We start from the raw sequence: 18,584 nt of genomic DNA on the forward strand, positions 1-18,584 counted from the left end.
GCCCTCTTGTTCTGAGAGGAGGCCTGTGCCCAGCAGTGGGACGTATATAGGCTGGGATGAATGATGAATAAAATTTATGTATATACATAACTGGTAACTTTTTTTTATGGTATAGGGGGAAAACGAGCAGGCGGATCGCCTGATGGTAAGCGATTACCGTCGCCCATGGACACCTGCAACACCAGAAGAGTCACAAGTACGTTGCCGGCCTTTAAGGTAGGAGTACGCTCTTTTCTTGAAAACTTGAAGGTCATATCGGTTCGGGAATACCGCAGGCGATAGTTAATTCCAGAGTTTTGCTGGAAATTTCTGGAAAAACGCACAGTAGAGGACTGGCAACCATCTAAATGGTGAGGATGGAAGTGTTTACAGTACTGACCTTTTACAGAACTGTTGCGTCTAGATCCCTGATACAAGTTAGAGGGGTAATCTACACTTGATGGTTCCTTCAATAATACGCGGATTGTATAAAAAACAGAGTATAATGACAAAAACTGGAATTATAATGCAAGTGCAAGCGCGGCGCATACATACATTAGCAGCGTACGGACGGTAATCGTTGCATTCGAAAGTACTTGGTCCAAGGCGCGGGTGGCGGCCGGGTAAGTATCTGCGTCCCCCGCGCTGTTGCGTCGATCCGGCCTGGCGATGCTAGCGTCAGGCGCTTGGCTCTAACAAGACCCTAACGCAACCTAACCTAAATTAGGTTCCAGAAATTTTTAAAGAAAGAAAATACGTTTATTTAACGCCATAAAAACATCACAATTAACAACAATAGAACAAAGACAAGACATACATGACGCTAAATAGGTCCCTCAGCATAATGCCACGGAAATCCAAAAACTAACTTAAAACAAAAAAAAACTTATTAATTGTATGGCCGATGGGGTCAAAAGGTTCTCGAATGGCATCCGCGGATCGGGAGACGAGCTGTCGTTAGGCCTCCAACAAGATGGAGCGACGACCTGGTTAAGATCGCGGGATCGCGGTGGATCCGAAAAGCACAAGACCGGTCTGAGTGGAGAGCCTTGGGGGAGGCCTATGTCCAGCAGTGGACGTCTTTCGGCTGACATGATGATGATGATTAATTGTATGGCAACACCGGTTTAAACAGATCAATCGCGTGCAGTTGAATTGTTTTTGTTACGACGACTAGCGAAGCGTGGAGGATTGTGAGGTATAATGGCGACCACAACACGTGAGCTGAGCGAGCGAAGCGAGGGCTAGAACCTAATTAAGTTAGATTTTTTTTTATCCGACTGGATGGCAAACGAGCAAGTGGATCTCCTGATGGTAAGAGATCACCACCGCCCATAAACATCTGCAACACCAGGGCATCTGCAATTTGGTAACTAACAGTGCTGATTTTATAAAATGGTTATATAACAAAGAAAAAGGGTAAAAATCCTGCCTTGTAAAGTACTTAAAATACGTATTCATCATCATCATCATCAGCCCGAAGACGTCCACTGCTGGACAAAGGCCTCCCCCTTAGAACGCCACAATGAACGACAACTTGCCACTTGCATCCACCGGTTTCCCGCCACTCTCACGATGTCGTCAGTCCACCTGGTGGGAGGCCTGCCAACGCTTCGTCTTCCGGTTCGTGGAAAATACGTATTGCATACCCGAAATATCGAAGGACCAACGAACCCACACGGCAATCCGCAATCCTTTACGTAACCAAAGTTTGCGTTAACTGAAAGTTAAACCGATGTTGAACATTTGCTTATAGACAACGATTGGTTTAAATAAACGAAGGTTTGTTTATTTAAGTGCGGGGCTCACTTGTTGTTGTTAAGTTATAGGGTTGTATTACGTAAAGTTAGTGTTAGTTTTGGACACTATGGAGTTATTCTTATCATCGAACGCATTTTTTGCCAGTTGAGTGATTCTTAAGTTTTACTTTTACAACTAGCGCTAAACGCTCAAGACGTTTAACATTTATTTTTCTAGATACACACAAAACATAATTTAAATTTGACGGGACATTTTGGGGTCTGGACGTGCTCCTTAACGGCTGCCCGGACTCCGTTTAAGATTGGGAGAAATGGAAGACACGGAGGAAATGTCTGTGTAACAGCAATAGGTCATATTTAATTATTTTAAATATAACCTAACCAACATAAAGTTGGAAAACCTCCGACTCTGTCACTTCAAAGTTCAATATCTCATAAACGGCTAAACCGGTTTTGGTGAAACATGTCTAAGAACCATCGCTAAAACCTGACTAAAAATAAAAAATAATTACGTCGGGAGTTAAAAATGGACGAGTTAATTGTTAATCACTGAAACCTCGTTTTATTGATCTTTTAACCCTTGTTAAATTTTGAAACCAAATAAAAAGTTTGATAGGTACTTTTATTTTAGTTGGTGTTAAAATATCAAGTCGAAGTTTAGGAATTTTTACTTCCTAATTTCTGTACTTATTAAGCCAACTTTGTGTTCTCTGGTTTTATTAATTTGTTTCAGTTATGGTATCCTTACCAATATTATGAATACGAAAGTGAGTTTGTTCGTTCTTTCGCTTTCACGCCTTGACCACTGACTGAGCTGTTCCGTGAAATTTTGCATACATCAATTATGAGACCAGAATAAATAATAGGATAACTTTACGCGAAAATTATTCGCAATAAATTGTAACGCTTAATCGCTTACTCGGATTTATAAATAGAAATTGTTAAAACTGAGTGGAAATTAATTTCACATTCATCACAAAATAATTCAAATCCGTCTCCCATCGCGCCTAATCTAAAGTTTCCGTACAGCAAAATTCTCCGCAAACGTCACCTTTTAACTTAAATAGAAATAAACAAAACATTTACGAAGCACGTTCCGAACGAAATGTTCAGAAATCCGCTATTCCATTCGTAATTTTACAATAATTTCTGTGTACGCAACACTTCTGCAAAACGGATGGAAACGGGAGTTTGTAACAATACGGGTCAAACTCTCATTTGGGGGATGATATCGTGAAAGGTCTGATTAGGCCCAAGAGGTATGTAACGCACTGATTAATAATTCAAAATTCTTCCAATGTACACAATACATGCAATGAGAAAAACTCGCTCGCATTTTCGGTCTGTTGATTTTCATTTCGTTTTATTTTCGTGTGGGTTTAGTGTTGGCAATGCCGATACATATCAAGTTATATGATATATAAAGTTTGAAAATAATAATGGCAAAAATACATAATTGTTATCTGATATAATGCAACATTCTTGAAATTGTAAACTTTGCAGGACTGTTATTTATAAACTAAAACAATCTGTAGACCACTATTAATTCGCATAATTAATATTTTTTTCAAATGATGCATGTGGTCCATTATTAAAGTTGAAGGAGAATGTTCAAATTGACCCATCGACGGCCACTGATGTAATTTAACTTCATATGAAAGCTCTGATTGCCTATAAGTAAATAATTTTAGTTGCTTAATACATCACGTCGAGAAATTTCCCCGCGTTCTTCAGAGAAAGAAACTCGAAAGATAGATGAACAACAAAGTGAACCTAGACTAACAGTAGCTTACTTTGGGACTAGGTCAATTAGTGTGAATTGTCCGTGATATTTATTTATTTATTTATTTTGCCAACTAAGGTGCAGGTGCAGGTCAGGGCGGCAACAGGCAACCCTCGCGCCGGCAGCTTTCTCGCGCAAAGAATCTCAATCGCAGTTCAACGCGGGAATGCTGCCTGCATGATGGGCACCATGCCAAGAGGCCCACCTCTCTTTTTTAATTAAAGTTTTAGTTTTAGTTATTTTAATTTAAGAGTAATTTTAGTCCTATGGATATTTTGTATTTTATTATATGTAATTTAAAAATTTAGTTTTTATTAACTCTTTAAATACATATTAAATGTAGGGGCACAACCCTAAAAAATATAATATAAATTATATTTTTACTCACGTTTCGCACTGACATCCTGCAGCATCAGTAGAGCGGCCATTAAAGTCAGGGCAATAGTTATCTGGGCCATTTTTGATGTTCTACCTGGAAAAAAAGAAATAGCATAGATAATAAAGATAAAAATAATATTAATTTTAATAATCTTCCTCTTCGCTATAACAAGAGCTGCTCATCCAATGGGGCAGTGTAAGGTAACTATAGAACTTTAGATTGCCCACCAAAAGCATGTCACACGCCTGTTTTCCACCAAAATCTCGTCTCTAGGTACTTTTAAAAACCGGCCAAGAGCATGTCGGACACGCCCAAAATAGGGTTCTGTAGCCATTACGAAAAAAATAAGTAATATTTTTCTAAGGATTTCGTATTTTATACGGAATCTTCAAGTTTAGGTATATTTTATACCTTAGGCTGCTATTTACTCATAAACTACTAATAATTCTCAAGCAAACTTAGCCGTTATAGTTTTCCTTGAAAGTTTGATATATTTACTACCATCCTGATTTTTTTTATTTTTTCCACCCACCGGTTTAGATTTTAGAGGGGGGGACGCTCGATTTTAATGAAAATTTGCACTCTAAAGTTTAATATTTCGCATAGTTTACATATATATCTGTGCAAAATTACAGCTTTCTAGCGTTGATAGTCCCTGAGCAAAGCCGCGGACGGACAGACAGACAGACAGACACAGAGAAACTATAAGGGTTCTGTTTTTGCCATTTTGGCTCCGGAACCCTAAAAAAGCTCGCCTCGAAATCAATAATTTTCCGAGTGAATTTAATAAACTATTTCAAGAGTCCATTTTGTTGACGCATAAATATGAGATATATCTAATTAATGATTTACGCAAATAAAATGGCGGGTAAATGCTTGAATAAAAACTTCGAAATCTAGAATGATATAGTTGAGTGAGTTTATATGTTTATTCCGGTGTCATGCCTAAGTATTGGATCGATTGCCATGAAAATTTGCATATTTTTACCATATAAGAAGACCAAAATAGCTAATATTCAATTTACGCCACCTTAAAAATAACCTTAAAGGTCGCGGGTGAGCAAAGAAATGCTTTAAGTTCATTAACTAATATTCGTTACTTGAAAAAAAAGTTGTTCCCGAGGGCGCACAATAAACGAATTCTCTGCAGATGAAGTCGCGGCCAACAACTAGTTATTTATAACTTTGAAAAGTTCTAAATTACTCTAATATTCAATAGCTATGAATAGCGCCTGGAATACCGTGTATCCGTGTTTCTAATAGGTACAGTCAACGTCATAAAGAAGTGATCATTTCTGTACCTTGTCGCTTGCATCGTTACACAATTTCGTATGGCTTTTCAGACATGACGTTTAAGTGACAACGTACAAAAGTGATCACTTATTTATGACGTTGACTGTACATGCGTAATATAATTGATAAACAGTTATGTTTCAAATTAAACAACTGAAACTTAAATATACTTGATTGTACCTATATACCTGAAATGTCTATAATTAAAGCAGTTACAGTTCAATTAAAGTAATTACTAATTATGAAACCTTCCTTTTCTATTACGCTTTCAACTTCAAACATTTTTTTGTTTTAACTACAAAACATTTTGGCCACAATAGCGTTTTTATGTCGTTCCTACGGCTTTTGCGTGTAATGGAATGTAAGAAGAGAATTCATAAAATATCTGGCATCGTTTTTTTAATGATAAATTAATAACTAAATAAAGAAAGAAAAGGCTTCTCATGGGACCAAGCTACTAAATACTATCTATCTAGCAAATGCAACATTCAAGATACAAAGGTCTCATCTTCATGATTGATTACGTTCCGTTATATATATATATATATATATATATATATATATATATATATATATATATAAAATCATGATGAAGATGAGACCTTTGTATCTTGAATGTTGCATTTGCTAGATAGATAGTATTTAGTAGCTTATATATATATCTATAGATATATATATATATATATATATATATATCTTACTTATTAATTATAAAATTATAAAATATTAGAAAGATACTAACAATAATACTGGCTAAAGTAAAAACCAATTTTCTCTGAACCCTCGTATTAGAAACAACTTCGCATTGCGTAGTTGAAATGGGTAGGCCAAAATATGTTGGTTAAAGTGTGGACTGAAATAGCCAGAAAAGATAGAGCTCTCGTTTGTTTTCAGTGCTTTATATGAAAGGGTCATGATGTATTGGATAGATAAAGGTGTCACAGGATGTCCTGCGTATAACTAAGTTATTTTCCGATTAGCTCTTGTTAGAAGGAGAGTTTTTAGTTTTAGTCTAATGCATTTCATTGGCTATGTCTTTTAAAGAACAAAGAAGAAAGACAAATTTATTTATGATAATATGCAAAAAATAAGTAAAACAGGAATAAAATAACAAATTCCCATATCACGAAATGGTCCTAAATCAGCAAACTACCGGTCTTGCAAACGGTGCTGGTCTTCCTTTGGGACCATCCGGTCATCATATTATGTACATTAAAAACACATAAAAATAAAGTGAAACCGACACAATTTTTAGACTCCACAAAAAATAAACACAAAAATTATAACACCGACATTACAGTACAGTATTTACAACACATTTGGGCAATTAAATGTGTTGTAAACAAAATTAATTGATTTCTTATTTATACTAGAGAGGTTAGATAAATGACGTATTGTTGAGCAAATAATTATTATTTGTTTTTATTAGCAAAACGTTTGTAAACGGAACTGCATGAACACGCATATTTTGCATAAACTTAGCTATCATAAGGTCGCGGGTGAGCAAAAAAATTATTTTAGTTCATTGATATGGACCTCCGCAAAGTAACGCCTGATTCAATAAATATAATCGTCTTTACCTTTAGGCCATTTCTATTTAAAGTTGTGCCCTGAGTTTATGATAGTATATAAGATTTTTTTCAATAATTTTCTTAACAAAACGGACACATCCATACAATATTTTGGGGACACATCTGGAGACCCTATTTCTACAGCTCGGGATCATGGACTGTCTACCTCCCAAATTTTGTTGAAATCGGAGAGATAAACTCAGGGTACAACTTTAAATAGTAGGTAATGTACGAGTAGGGAGTAGGTACCTACCTACCTACTGCCAAAAACCTATGTCACGTCCGTCATAAGTTTCAAACTCCTCCCAATGTGTTTATTTACACCCTCCGTAAACAATTTAACCTTTCAAGTCGACAGTTAACTTTACCCAGGGCTCTAAATTCTCAGTAAACGTATGACAGTTTGACCTCTGACAACCTATGTCTTCGTGCACTTGATAATTGTTGGAGCAGTTAAAGGATTACGACGGATTGATGGGGTTAGAGAGCTTTGATAAATTCAATTTATTAAAACTTGCAGAAATGAGATGGGCCCGTAATTGCATAGTTGAAGATGTTCCGATTCCATGAACATTTTTAAATTTGCTATAAAAATTGTTTATTACTTAGAAATTACGAATAGTATAAGTCATTCGTTTTTCTTAGTCTATATGACATAATTTTTGTGTCGACATACACTGTGTTTTTATTGATTTCCAGTAACTTTAATAGATGGCTCAGATTATTGATATAAACTATTCTAAGTATCTAGTAGTAAAGTGTAAAATAAACGACTAAATCGATATTTATTCATATTAAAATAAATATTGAGGTCAGAGTCATTTTAAATGCCACGTTGTAAAATTTCAAATTTGACAAGGTGACATTGCCGTAATAGATAAGGGAGATATCTCAAACCTTGTCTCAAACTCACTTCTGTAATCTTCGTTTTCAAATTATGCAATAAGTATGTCATAACATAAAGTAGGTAAAGCCCTTTTGCACAGTCATACCGCGCTTTATTTAAAAAAATGTTGATTATCTTTTTAACAGTAAAACCACCAATAGTGTCTTAGAGAAGTGAACTCCTATTGACCTGTTGACCGTTCTCTTAAAGTTAATGGATGTCAAAAATAACACGATTTACACAGATATTCAAAGTGTACCGCGTCAATCGCGTGATGAATATTTTGAATCAAAAATTGCGACGAAAAATCTTGACAGAGGTATTCGGTAAAATTAACTCAACCTTTTAATGGATCAACCTTAGCTTTTACTGTCTTTTGTTGCGTCTGCTAATTCTAAATGAAGGGATCTGCACCAATTAGGGGAAACCGATAGCTATTGGAGGTTGATGAGAGATTAACGTAAAGAGGATTTTTCGAGTTGGTAACGATTTCGGCATCAAACACTACCGGAGATGGCAATGATGACAGGTAAATACAGATCTATTGAATGATGTTTTTCCATCGTTTTTGTCGGATAAGTTCGTATATCTTGCTCTCTCAATTCATCATCATCATCATCCCAGCCTATATACGTCCCACTGCAGGGCACAGGCCTCCCCTCAGAATGAGAGGGCTTGGGCCATAGTTCCCACGCGGGCCCAGTGCGGATTGGGAACTTCACACACACCATTGAATTGCTTCGCAGGTTTGTGCAGGTTTCCTCACGATGTTTTCCTTCACCGCAAAGCTCGTGGTAAATTTCAAATGTAACTCCGCACATGAATTTCGAAAAACTCAGAGGTGCGAGCCGGGGTTTGAACCCACGACCCTCTGCTTGAGAGGCGATGGGTCAAACCACTAGGCCACCACGGCCACGGCACGGCTCTCTCAATTAGCTTTGGTGAACTTAGTAATTTAGTTGAGAAAACAAGATACTTAAAAATACGAATTTTTCCGGCAAAATGCGATGACAAAACATTGTTCACTATCACTAAATATGTGCCACATTGGTATTGGTATTGTTGGAAAAGTTCAATTGTGAGTGAGCTTCACATTTTTTGACAGGTTTGTTTTGGTGGCATTCCGAGAACAGGCCTATGCCTTGTCGTGGGACGTATATATGACAGGCCGCGATGATGATCAATCATAAATCATAAAACGGGTGTACTGCCGTTTCGGCAAAATATTTTTCGCCAAATTTCACTCCCCAAAAAAACTTATCGCAGTAATTTAATTTCCCATCGAATTTTAGCATAATTCGACGGTGGAAAGCATAAACGCTGTAACCCACACCTTTACCAAAATTTTTTTATTGCATATTTCGATTCAGTTTTTTTTCTGCGTCGAATGCTGTAACTCTCGTTGCTCTACGACGCTTAGAAGTTTCTGGACAGCGTAGTAATTTTTTCAATTTTTGGCTATTTATGGTACGTCAAATGCTGTAACCGACAAGAAAAACGAAAAAAAATAGAGTCATGTATGTTACTTCATACACGCGGAACAATATTCATCCGCACGATGTCGCTTACAGCGTTTAGGCGTAATAAAAACTTTATCATACGTGGGTTACAGCATTTACGCTGATCGAGAATGTATTGCAGGTGAGTGCTAAAGCATTCACTGGGAATCAAAACAACTGAATACTTAGGGTTACAGCTTTCTATCAAAAATTTTCAAGGCAGTTCTCGGAGTATTAGGATAAGATTCATTACGTTACAGCATTTGAAAATGCATAATATTATTGTTAGCAGTCCATTTACATCAATTTTACAACGCTTTTATTAGCTTTACATGTACGTTTGTTTGTAACCGACTGCTTTGAACTCTATTTTGACCCACTTTAAACGGTCAGATTTAATTAAACTCTGTAGACTTATTAGTTATTAAGAACCAATGACAATACAATAATAATAAGTTAATTATCAAACTAACACTAAATCTTCTTTTAAAAAACTAACAAATATAACTACCAGGTACTAGACGTTCTAGCGCCCCACCCCGGCTTCGCACGGTCACGAATTTAAATAAAGGTCTCTCTATACAAGGACACCTCACAAACATTTTTCAGCTACATTTCCCCACGCAAAGCCGGAAAGCTTTTTTAAATTCGTATCTAATATTTTTTGAGTGGAATGTCCGATTATTAAGAATAATTCAAAAAGTGATCTTTAAGTATTAAAACATTCTTGAATATGAAATCATTTCTTTGGATAAGGATTAATGTAAAGGTATAAATAATATGGTTTCATTTTGGTCCGGATTTATATAAACTTTTAAAACGCAAATAGTACCTGTACCTAGTTATGTGACATTATACTAGTAGTTACAATAGATGGACATATCGTTTTTTTTCTAGATACCGATATACCTTTCTTCTTCTTCAGCTTTTCTCAAACTTCTCGGTGTAGGCCTGCTCCTTCAATTTTTTTCCACTCGTCGCGACATTGAGCTTTTTGGATCCAATTTGAACCAGCAACCTTTTTACATCGTCTTTCCACCCGCATTTGTGGTCTACCCTGAGGCCGCTTTTCCCCCCATGGCTTCCACTCTAAGAGACGCTTGCACCACGACTGTTCGCTCCGGGCCACATATCCAGCCCAGTTCCACTTTAAGCTCGCCACTCGTTTTGTTACGTCTGCGACTTTGCTTTGATCCCGAAGCTATTTTTTTGTTTTGCGGTCCATCAGCGATACTCCTACCAGCTTCCTCTCCACTGCCCTCTGGGCCACTTGTAATCGATTGATCAAGTATTTCGTGAGTAACCAGGTTTCAGCACCGGCAGGATGCACTGATTAAATATCCTGGCTTTTTGTTCCGCAGAAATTTTGATCTTAAAAGCAAAGTCCAGTTTCGAGTATGAAGCCTTATTCGTCTGTGAAGTTCACTAGTTTGATTATCTTTGCCCATCCTGATGTCCTGTCCCGTTCCAGGTATACGTACTTCTCTACCTGGTCTACGGTGGTTTCGTTGATGGTTATGCTTACGGTATTTCCATCCATGTTCGTCATAATTTTGTTTATTTCCAAGTTCATTTCCAAAACAACTTGTAAAGAGACGTCACTGAACTCCTGAATCATTACCTGTAATTCTTCTCACGGAGAGAAGAACTATGTCATCTGCGAACCTTAAGTTATTCAGTCTAGCTCCTGCTATATTTAGACCTCGATTTTCCCATGCGATTTTTTGAAAACATTTTCCAGAACCAGAGTAAACAGCTTTGGATTAATTGGATAATTTTTCCCTTGTTAGTTCTGTTTTTTTTTTCTAATAAAAGCTTGTTTTTGTTACACCTCAAGTTACATTATTGAAGTTTTAATAGTACGAAACCCTAATTTTTTCTGCTAATAAATAGTGTATGTCACTTTGGGATAGTGTAGCATTTTAATGCAGAAAAAAAAATTGAAATCGGTTCAGTAAGTACCTACTTTTTGAGTTTATTCGTAAGAAACATCCAAAATTAGTATAGACATCCAAAAAAATTACAACAAGTAGTATAAGAACTTGAAAAATCTCATTGACAAAATTGATTCCACAAGTAAGCTCAGGAGTATTTGGGATTGCCAGCAAGTAAAAAAAATTAAAATCAGTCAGAAGATACTATCGAAGAATACGCGGATTGCGAAACATACCAAGACGCATAAAAACACATTATTCCTAATTTATTTTGTCGTATTGATTGATTACTGTTACGATTAATCAATAATACTAAATAAAATAAGTATTTTGCCATTTTTAAACTCCCATAATATTATGACCAGTTGCTGATTACGCTAATTAATTTTACATGGATTGGATTGATGTAAGCTGTTACTTCAATTTCATTTTTCATTTTGAGAATCTAAACCAGCTTACAACACTTTATATGATCAAAAGTACTGTACATTGTCCAATTACGACATTTATGCTTTCCCAAAATAATACACTTTCTACTATTTCATACATTAGTGTAGTGATGTAACTTCGTTTTCGTGGTCTAAAACAAAATATTCAAATGCTGTAACCCACAAAAACTTCTTTGCTGACTACTTTAGAGAAGATTTTTAGCCTTAGAATGATAGCCTAGCCAAATATACATCATTTCCCAAAGAATGGTTACTTTAGGCCAAAAGGATCAAGAGTTATGATTTTTTTAGTAAATTTTAAAAAGTTTTTTGGCTCTGGTGTAAACTTTACACATTTTGGGTTACAGCGTTTATGCTTTCCACCGTCGATAATATTAACATTTCGCATTCTATTCATTTGGTCAAATTATCATTTGGCATAATTTTACATTGTCAAGTTTTATTATGACAATTCCAAAAATTGTTTTATTCAAAATGACACTTCGCATACGAACCAACCACAGAAACCAACTGCTCCAGAAAAATAGGTTAGGTTAGGTTAAACTGCGTCCCCCACAGAAACTAACTGCTATCAGAAAAGTAGGTTAGGTTAGGTTAGAACTGCGTCCCCACAGAAACGAACTGCTATCAGAAAAGTAGGTTAGGTTAGGTTAGAACTGCGTCCCCACAGAAACGAACTGCTACCAGAGAAGTAGGTTATTATGCCATGCAATATTTTGGGAAGAGTGCTTTATGCCAAACGATACATTTGACTAAATATTACTTGGTAATATGAAAAATGACTAAGTAATTATTTTTGTAACAATAATTTGGCAAAAAAAAATTGCTTACTGTAAAATTGCGATAAGTTGTTTTTCCAAATGATTTTTGCTAAATGATAGTTTGAGTAAAATATTTTTGGATGTGATACTTTGGGAAAAGTTTTTTGCACATACATTAGTAATTCCATAAAACGACTTCCAGCACTTCCGTATCAATTGAACGTATGTATTTCATTTATAGTTCTATTGTTTTTCATGCAACTACGAAGTCAAGGGATATTTACTTCAACTAAATAAAAATCTTGTATTATTCCCTATTGTAAACAGTGTCATGATATTTAAATAAATAAAAATGTCATATGTTGACTGTAGTAGGTAACATAATACGTTCTTCCCATTCTCAGTAAAAGGCGGTTGGTTCTGGAATCCACTTCCATTCCCACGAGATAGTGTGAAAAGGCAAATATCAATATATATATTTTATGTCAATATTCTGCTATCGCTCTAGGATCTAGATTTACATATAAGGCTAGACTTTGAAATATGATATTTAAAGGAACGTGGTATTCTGAAACAAATTGATGCTTCTCGGAATATTTTTATTTTCACCAAAGGACATTTCAGTTTGATAAAAATAAATGATCCTTCATCTTTATAGCACAGGTAAAATAGGACTAAATACTCGTAAGACAGTTTGTCGGCAAAACATGTACATCAATAAAACTTTGTTTATAACTTTTATCTTGGCACTAGAAATGAGGATCTGTCGAGTTCTACCAAAATTTAGGCGAAAAAGAGTCTTGAGTCTTGACAGACAGACAGACAGACGGACAAAAAGTGATCCTATAATGGTTCCGAATTTCCTTTTGAGGTACGGAACCCAAAGAATGAAAAAATCAGTCAAGTGCAAGTCGGACTCGTACTTGAAGTGCTCCGTATCTCACTAGGATGTTTTAAAAACAGTTCACTGATAAGTTTTTGTTGAAAATTCTTATACAAGCTTCTTTTGCTGACTGTACTAAAGTTGAGTTGAAAGTATCCACCCGAACAAACAATTACATTCCCACCGCCCCTGCCCATACCCCCTGGAAGTGAGGTGTCATTTTCTATATGTTTTGGTGCGCTGAATCGAATGAGACCATACCCATACCATAGTATCAATATTTTGCAAGATATGAAGGGTGCTTGTTGAAAACAGAAAACAAAATATTTTCATTTTAAAAGTTATAAACAAAGTTTCATTGATGTACATATTTTGCCGCCAAAATATGCCATTTTTCCTGTGCTATTAGGGAAAAGTGTTATATCTAGGGACAATCGGCTACTGTCCTAAAAAAATCGAATTATTTCGTAATTTAGATTATCAGAAGATGTTGGACACGTTTTTTTTTTCTTTTGTCAATTAAATAAAAAAATATGAAGATACTAGCGCTTACCCGTGGCTTCGCACACGTAAATCATTAGATACAGCAGTTGAATTGAAATTACAGGATTTTATTAAATTTTCGTGGGGATTCCCTAAAATTACATCGTGGTTTTCATCGACGTTAAATTAAAACACCCATGCCAAATTTCAGGACTTCTAAACCCAGCGGTTGTTATTTCGAGATTATATCCCTATCCCGTTGGAATATGGAGATAAAAAATAGCCTATATGTTATCCCAGATGAATCTCTCGATGATCTACATACCAAATTTAATGACTAAGCCCAGCGGTTATTAGTTCGAGATTTTATCCCTATCCCGTGGGAATATCGGGATAAAAAATATTCTATGTTTTCAAATCCGTCTAGCCGTTTCAGCGCGAAGAAATACTTAACAAACATGTTCACTCACTCACAAACATTCACATTTATAATATTAGTAAGATCACGAATTATCGTTGCGTTTTTTCCCTGCCTAATGTACCTAATGTTAATTAAATAATGATTTCTAATGAGTTTTAACTAAAATCGTCTTAATTGACAAGTACGTACCTATCAATAAAAGTTAATGTCACAATATTTTTTTTAAACCTAAAAATAATAAAATGTACATTAAGAAAAAAACTTTATTCCAATAGGTAACCCATACTTGCATGTAGACGTAAATTGTATCTAAATCAGTGTAAGGGTTACTATAGGTACATACGTATGTAAAGTATGGTAATGTATGGTTATATTACACCGCATACATGGGCCACTTTGTGAAATTGTCTTTCACTTAATACCGTGGCACACAGAGTGCAATAATTTAACAAAAGCATTTACTTTTTAATTTAATTAATTCTAGCTATTTGTTACTTTTTTTGTTCTAATTTCATATCTTGCAGATTTAAGGGTTCTTTTAGATTAACTTTTGCATGCCTGGTGGCCGTAAATATAACTACCTATCTATTTGTACCAAGTTCTGTAAGTAAATAATACATTCATTCCAATTGAAAAAGTTATGTCATGTCCACAGGAAAGATGAAAACAAAAATCTATATTAAATCCAAAAGTACAAAAGCGTATAGCGATGGGTCCTATGTATAAGGGCCTAAGTGTTTTTTTTCAATTTTGGGTTTTGTGCGTTATCGGTATATATAAACTATATATATTTATATAGTGGATTAAAAAACATGTTATTCAATTATTTTTCGAGTTATCATTGAAGTAAAACGGCCGAACTAGATGCAATTTTAACGTAAAAGGGCTAAACGTACGTTTGATACTTTTACGCGGTAAATCCCGGGTGGTTTTTTTTTAATTCGTGGGCATAACTGCCATTTTTAGGCACTTGTACGTCAAGCGGAACGCGGCTACTTCAATGCTACATCTTAATGTGATTGTATTCCTTTTTTTTATTTCCCCAAGTATCTTGGGTAACGTATTTTTTACCAAAGATTTTAAGGTTGTACGCGTATATGAGCCAAAGTACCACATAGATCTTTTACGGTCTTTTTTACACAAGTTTATTTTGAAATTCACATATTGGGCATATGTACAATAGCTTTTAATGAAGAAATATTTTATTAAAATTATTCTTTGTGATTGAAGGACAGAGTACTATTAGCTAGTGTGGCAAATTTTAGAAGTCTCGGATACACCATCTCTGAGTTACGACAGTTTTTGACTTTGAAAGGCCGTCCTGTAAAGTAACGATTTTACACTTAAGCCCTTATACGTAGGACCCATCGATAGATCTACCGAAATCTTCGAAATTTATTTGTGAAATGTCCTCAGTAAGTACACCGCTATCGCTATTTTGTCACCGAATTCATTCATATTCGTATGGAAATAGATACCCGGGACAGGTCATCGGACGGGTGTCTGTTTGTTTTCATGAATCTGATACATTACAGATTATAATAACATAGGTACGTATTCGAGGGCGTATTTGTATATTATTATGGGTACAACTGGGGGCGGAAATTGAGATATTCAGGATCAACAATGTAAACAAAGATCTTATGTAATGAGAGGTTGATATTGCTTGTGGATGCTTTGTGGTTTTAAGATATAGTTAGGGCTATGTTTTAGGGTCCCGTGCCCCGAATAGAAAAACGGATCGCTAAAGGATCGCTTCGTTTTCCGTGAGTATGTTAAAATCTTTTTTTCAAGAATTTGTAGAGGTATCGACATTAATAGTTTCTAAATAGTCGAAACGAAAAGCTTAATTCAGGTTTAAAAACAATGTAAATATTTTTTTGACACGCGGTTATACTTATAAATCTACGCCATTTTTCAATGACACCGTTTTTACTAGAGTAGGTACCGGAAAACCTCAGAACGGATTTTCATACAACCCTTTTTGCGATGTATTTCACAAATTATTAAACAGAATATCGTTATGCTTCCTTTGATATTCTTCTACCAGTTTTCTGTAGCTGTCCGCCAAATTTCCATATTAACTTTTCATCACATCATTGTGGGGAGAGGCTCCTATAGAGAGATCTCTAGGCAGGTGTTATGCCTGGGGACCAAAGTCCGAAGGACGAGCGTTGGTAGTTGTGAAATATGCGACCGAGTTGTGGCACTTCGATAGCGCGATATAAAACAGTTCGGAGTTTTTATAGTTGCTCACTAGATGGCGCTAAGAGTCGCTTATCATCATATCACCCGTCGAGCGTCGACTGTTTTTTTTTATTCGACTGGATGGCAAACAAGCAAGTGGGTCTCCTGATGGTAAGAGATCACCACCGCTCATAAACATCAACACCAGGAGTATTGCAGATGCGTTGCCAACCTAGAGGCCTAAGATGGGATACCTCAAGTGCCAGTAATTTCACCGGCTGTCTTACTCTCCACGCCGAAACACAACTGAGCAAGCACTGCTGCTTCACGGCAGGATTAGCGAGCAAGATGGTGATAGCAATCCGGGCGGACCTTGCACAAGGTCCTACCACATGCACATAAGCCTCCTCCATAGAACTCCAGTTGCTTCGGTTGGAACTGGCCCACGACCCACTTATGTCCTAAGTACAGTAGAAGTCATACAACTGATACGAAACATGCCGATGAGCTACCATGGCTGTTTTTGAAAATGGCGGAAACTAAAAACAAAGCAAGCAACACTAATTACAGGAGTGACTGAGTTAATTGCCGCTGTAAATTCCCACGGCCGCGGCCTACGAATCACTCGTCTAAATTAGTTATGATTGCTTCCTACGAATGTTATTTAATTAAAGAATAACTTTTTGTAAAAAAAAAATTGTCGATGGCAAGTGTTGCCAAGTTTTTTGCAAAAGTCGCTATAATTTGGATAAACCAATTTGGTTCTAAGCCCTAGAAGCCGTGGTCACCTAGTGGTTTGACCTCTAGCCTCTCAAACAGAGGATCGTGGGTTCGAACCCCAGCTGGCACCTTTTTTTTGAAGTTCAGCGCAAATTACATTTGAAATTTAACACGAGCTTTACGGTGAAGGACAACATCTTGAGGAAACCTGCACAACCTGCGAATCAATTCAATGGAGTGTTTGAAGTTCCCAATTCGCATTAAGCCAGCGTGGGAACTATGGACCAAGCCCTCTCATTCTGAGAGGAGGCCTGTGACCAACAGTGAGACTTACATATGCCGTAAGGTTCTCTATTGGATGGCATAACATTATTTGTAATATTATTGTTACGCATAGTTGCTTTTAGCCGAATTAGCGATGTGCATACTCATCATTACGCATATTTTTTACGCATAAAATTAAAAAGCATAAATACAGAAAGCATCATCTTCATGAAAACTAACGTCAAATAGCATAAATGCAAAAAGTCATAATAATAAATTTGCATCATTACAAAGTGCATAACCACTACGAGAAAAGGTTAGTTTTGTGTTTAATGCGGACCTCCTAGTATTTCTGCCCTGCTTGGGCGCTTTGCGCCTAGATATCATACTAACCTAATAGATAGGTGATAGGTAGGTGATCTAACCTAACCTAATATTTTGTTGTTCATTTATAACAAATAATCAATAGCCCAAAAATAATATGCATAATTTGTATTAGTCTAATAAAATTAGTCCAACTGAAATTATATAGATATAGAGTGGTCTAAAATAACGGATGATTTAGATGTTTGTTACTCAATCACGTCTAAACTGCTGAACCGATTTGGGTGGAATTCGGTATACAGATAGTTTGAGTCCCCAAAAATGGCACAGTTCCGCGAGATAACGATATACGAACTCTACGCGGACGCAGTGCTGGTTTTAGCACTTTTGGGAATTTTCTAGAAGGTATAGGCTTCAGGGCCCTTTAAGTCCGGCGCCCTGGGCGGTCGCCCCACCAGCGCTCTACCCTAACGCCGCTACTGCGCGGACGGAGTCCGCCGGCAACGGCTAGTTTATAACATAGTAGAATCTTGTACAGTTTCGCAAAGCTTTCCACCAGCAGTTTAGTCAAGGACATCTTTCTTTAATATAAAGTGCTCTGTAAACCCTTTTTTCTTGCCTTTTGTTACAGGAAATGGGTCACATATAAACGGTGCGTGTGTCGCCTCCAAGTGTTTTTGAAATTAGGGAATGTCTTCGGCTCCGTGTTAGATATTAATACAGCGCTTTACTAACATTAATGTTAATGCAAATAAGATTGGTGCAACTTCGTTTCTAAATGAAATTCAATAATATCATAAGTGATGAAGTTTGCTAGTGCGTAATGTATGGTAGTGTAACCTCTTTATTGTACAAAAAAAAGAGAAAAATAAAACATCTGACAACTTTGAGATAGTTACTTTGTACAAAGGGACTTATCCCTGTAAGTGATCGTTCCAGTCAACCTTTGAGTGGATGAGAGGGTAATCAGTTGAGAGTCCGACAAAGAGTGAGTTTAAGAGTCAAAAA

The 18,584-nt window shown here is 36.3% G+C and overlaps 1 protein-coding gene across 1 annotated transcript in view; it reads right to left on the reverse strand.

The window, feature by feature from the left end:
• The window catches only part of LOC141434196 (neuropeptide CCHamide-2-like), an 83,814-nt gene that overhangs the window by 24,764 nt on the left and 40,466 nt on the right, over nucleotides 1–18,584 (reverse strand). Inside the window, exon 2 of the mRNA XM_074096556.1 lies at nucleotides 3,911–3,994. Within this exon, the coding sequence (XP_073952657.1) occupies nucleotides 3,911–3,980 (70 nt within the window). The 5' untranslated portion in view covers nucleotides 3,981–3,994. The remainder of the gene's footprint in view (nucleotides 1–3,910; nucleotides 3,995–18,584) is intronic.

The sequence above is a fragment of the Choristoneura fumiferana genome, chromosome 13, assembly GCF_025370935.1.
Source record: "Choristoneura fumiferana chromosome 13, NRCan_CFum_1, whole genome shotgun sequence".
Classification (NCBI taxonomy): domain Eukaryota; kingdom Metazoa; phylum Arthropoda; class Insecta; order Lepidoptera; family Tortricidae; genus Choristoneura; species Choristoneura fumiferana.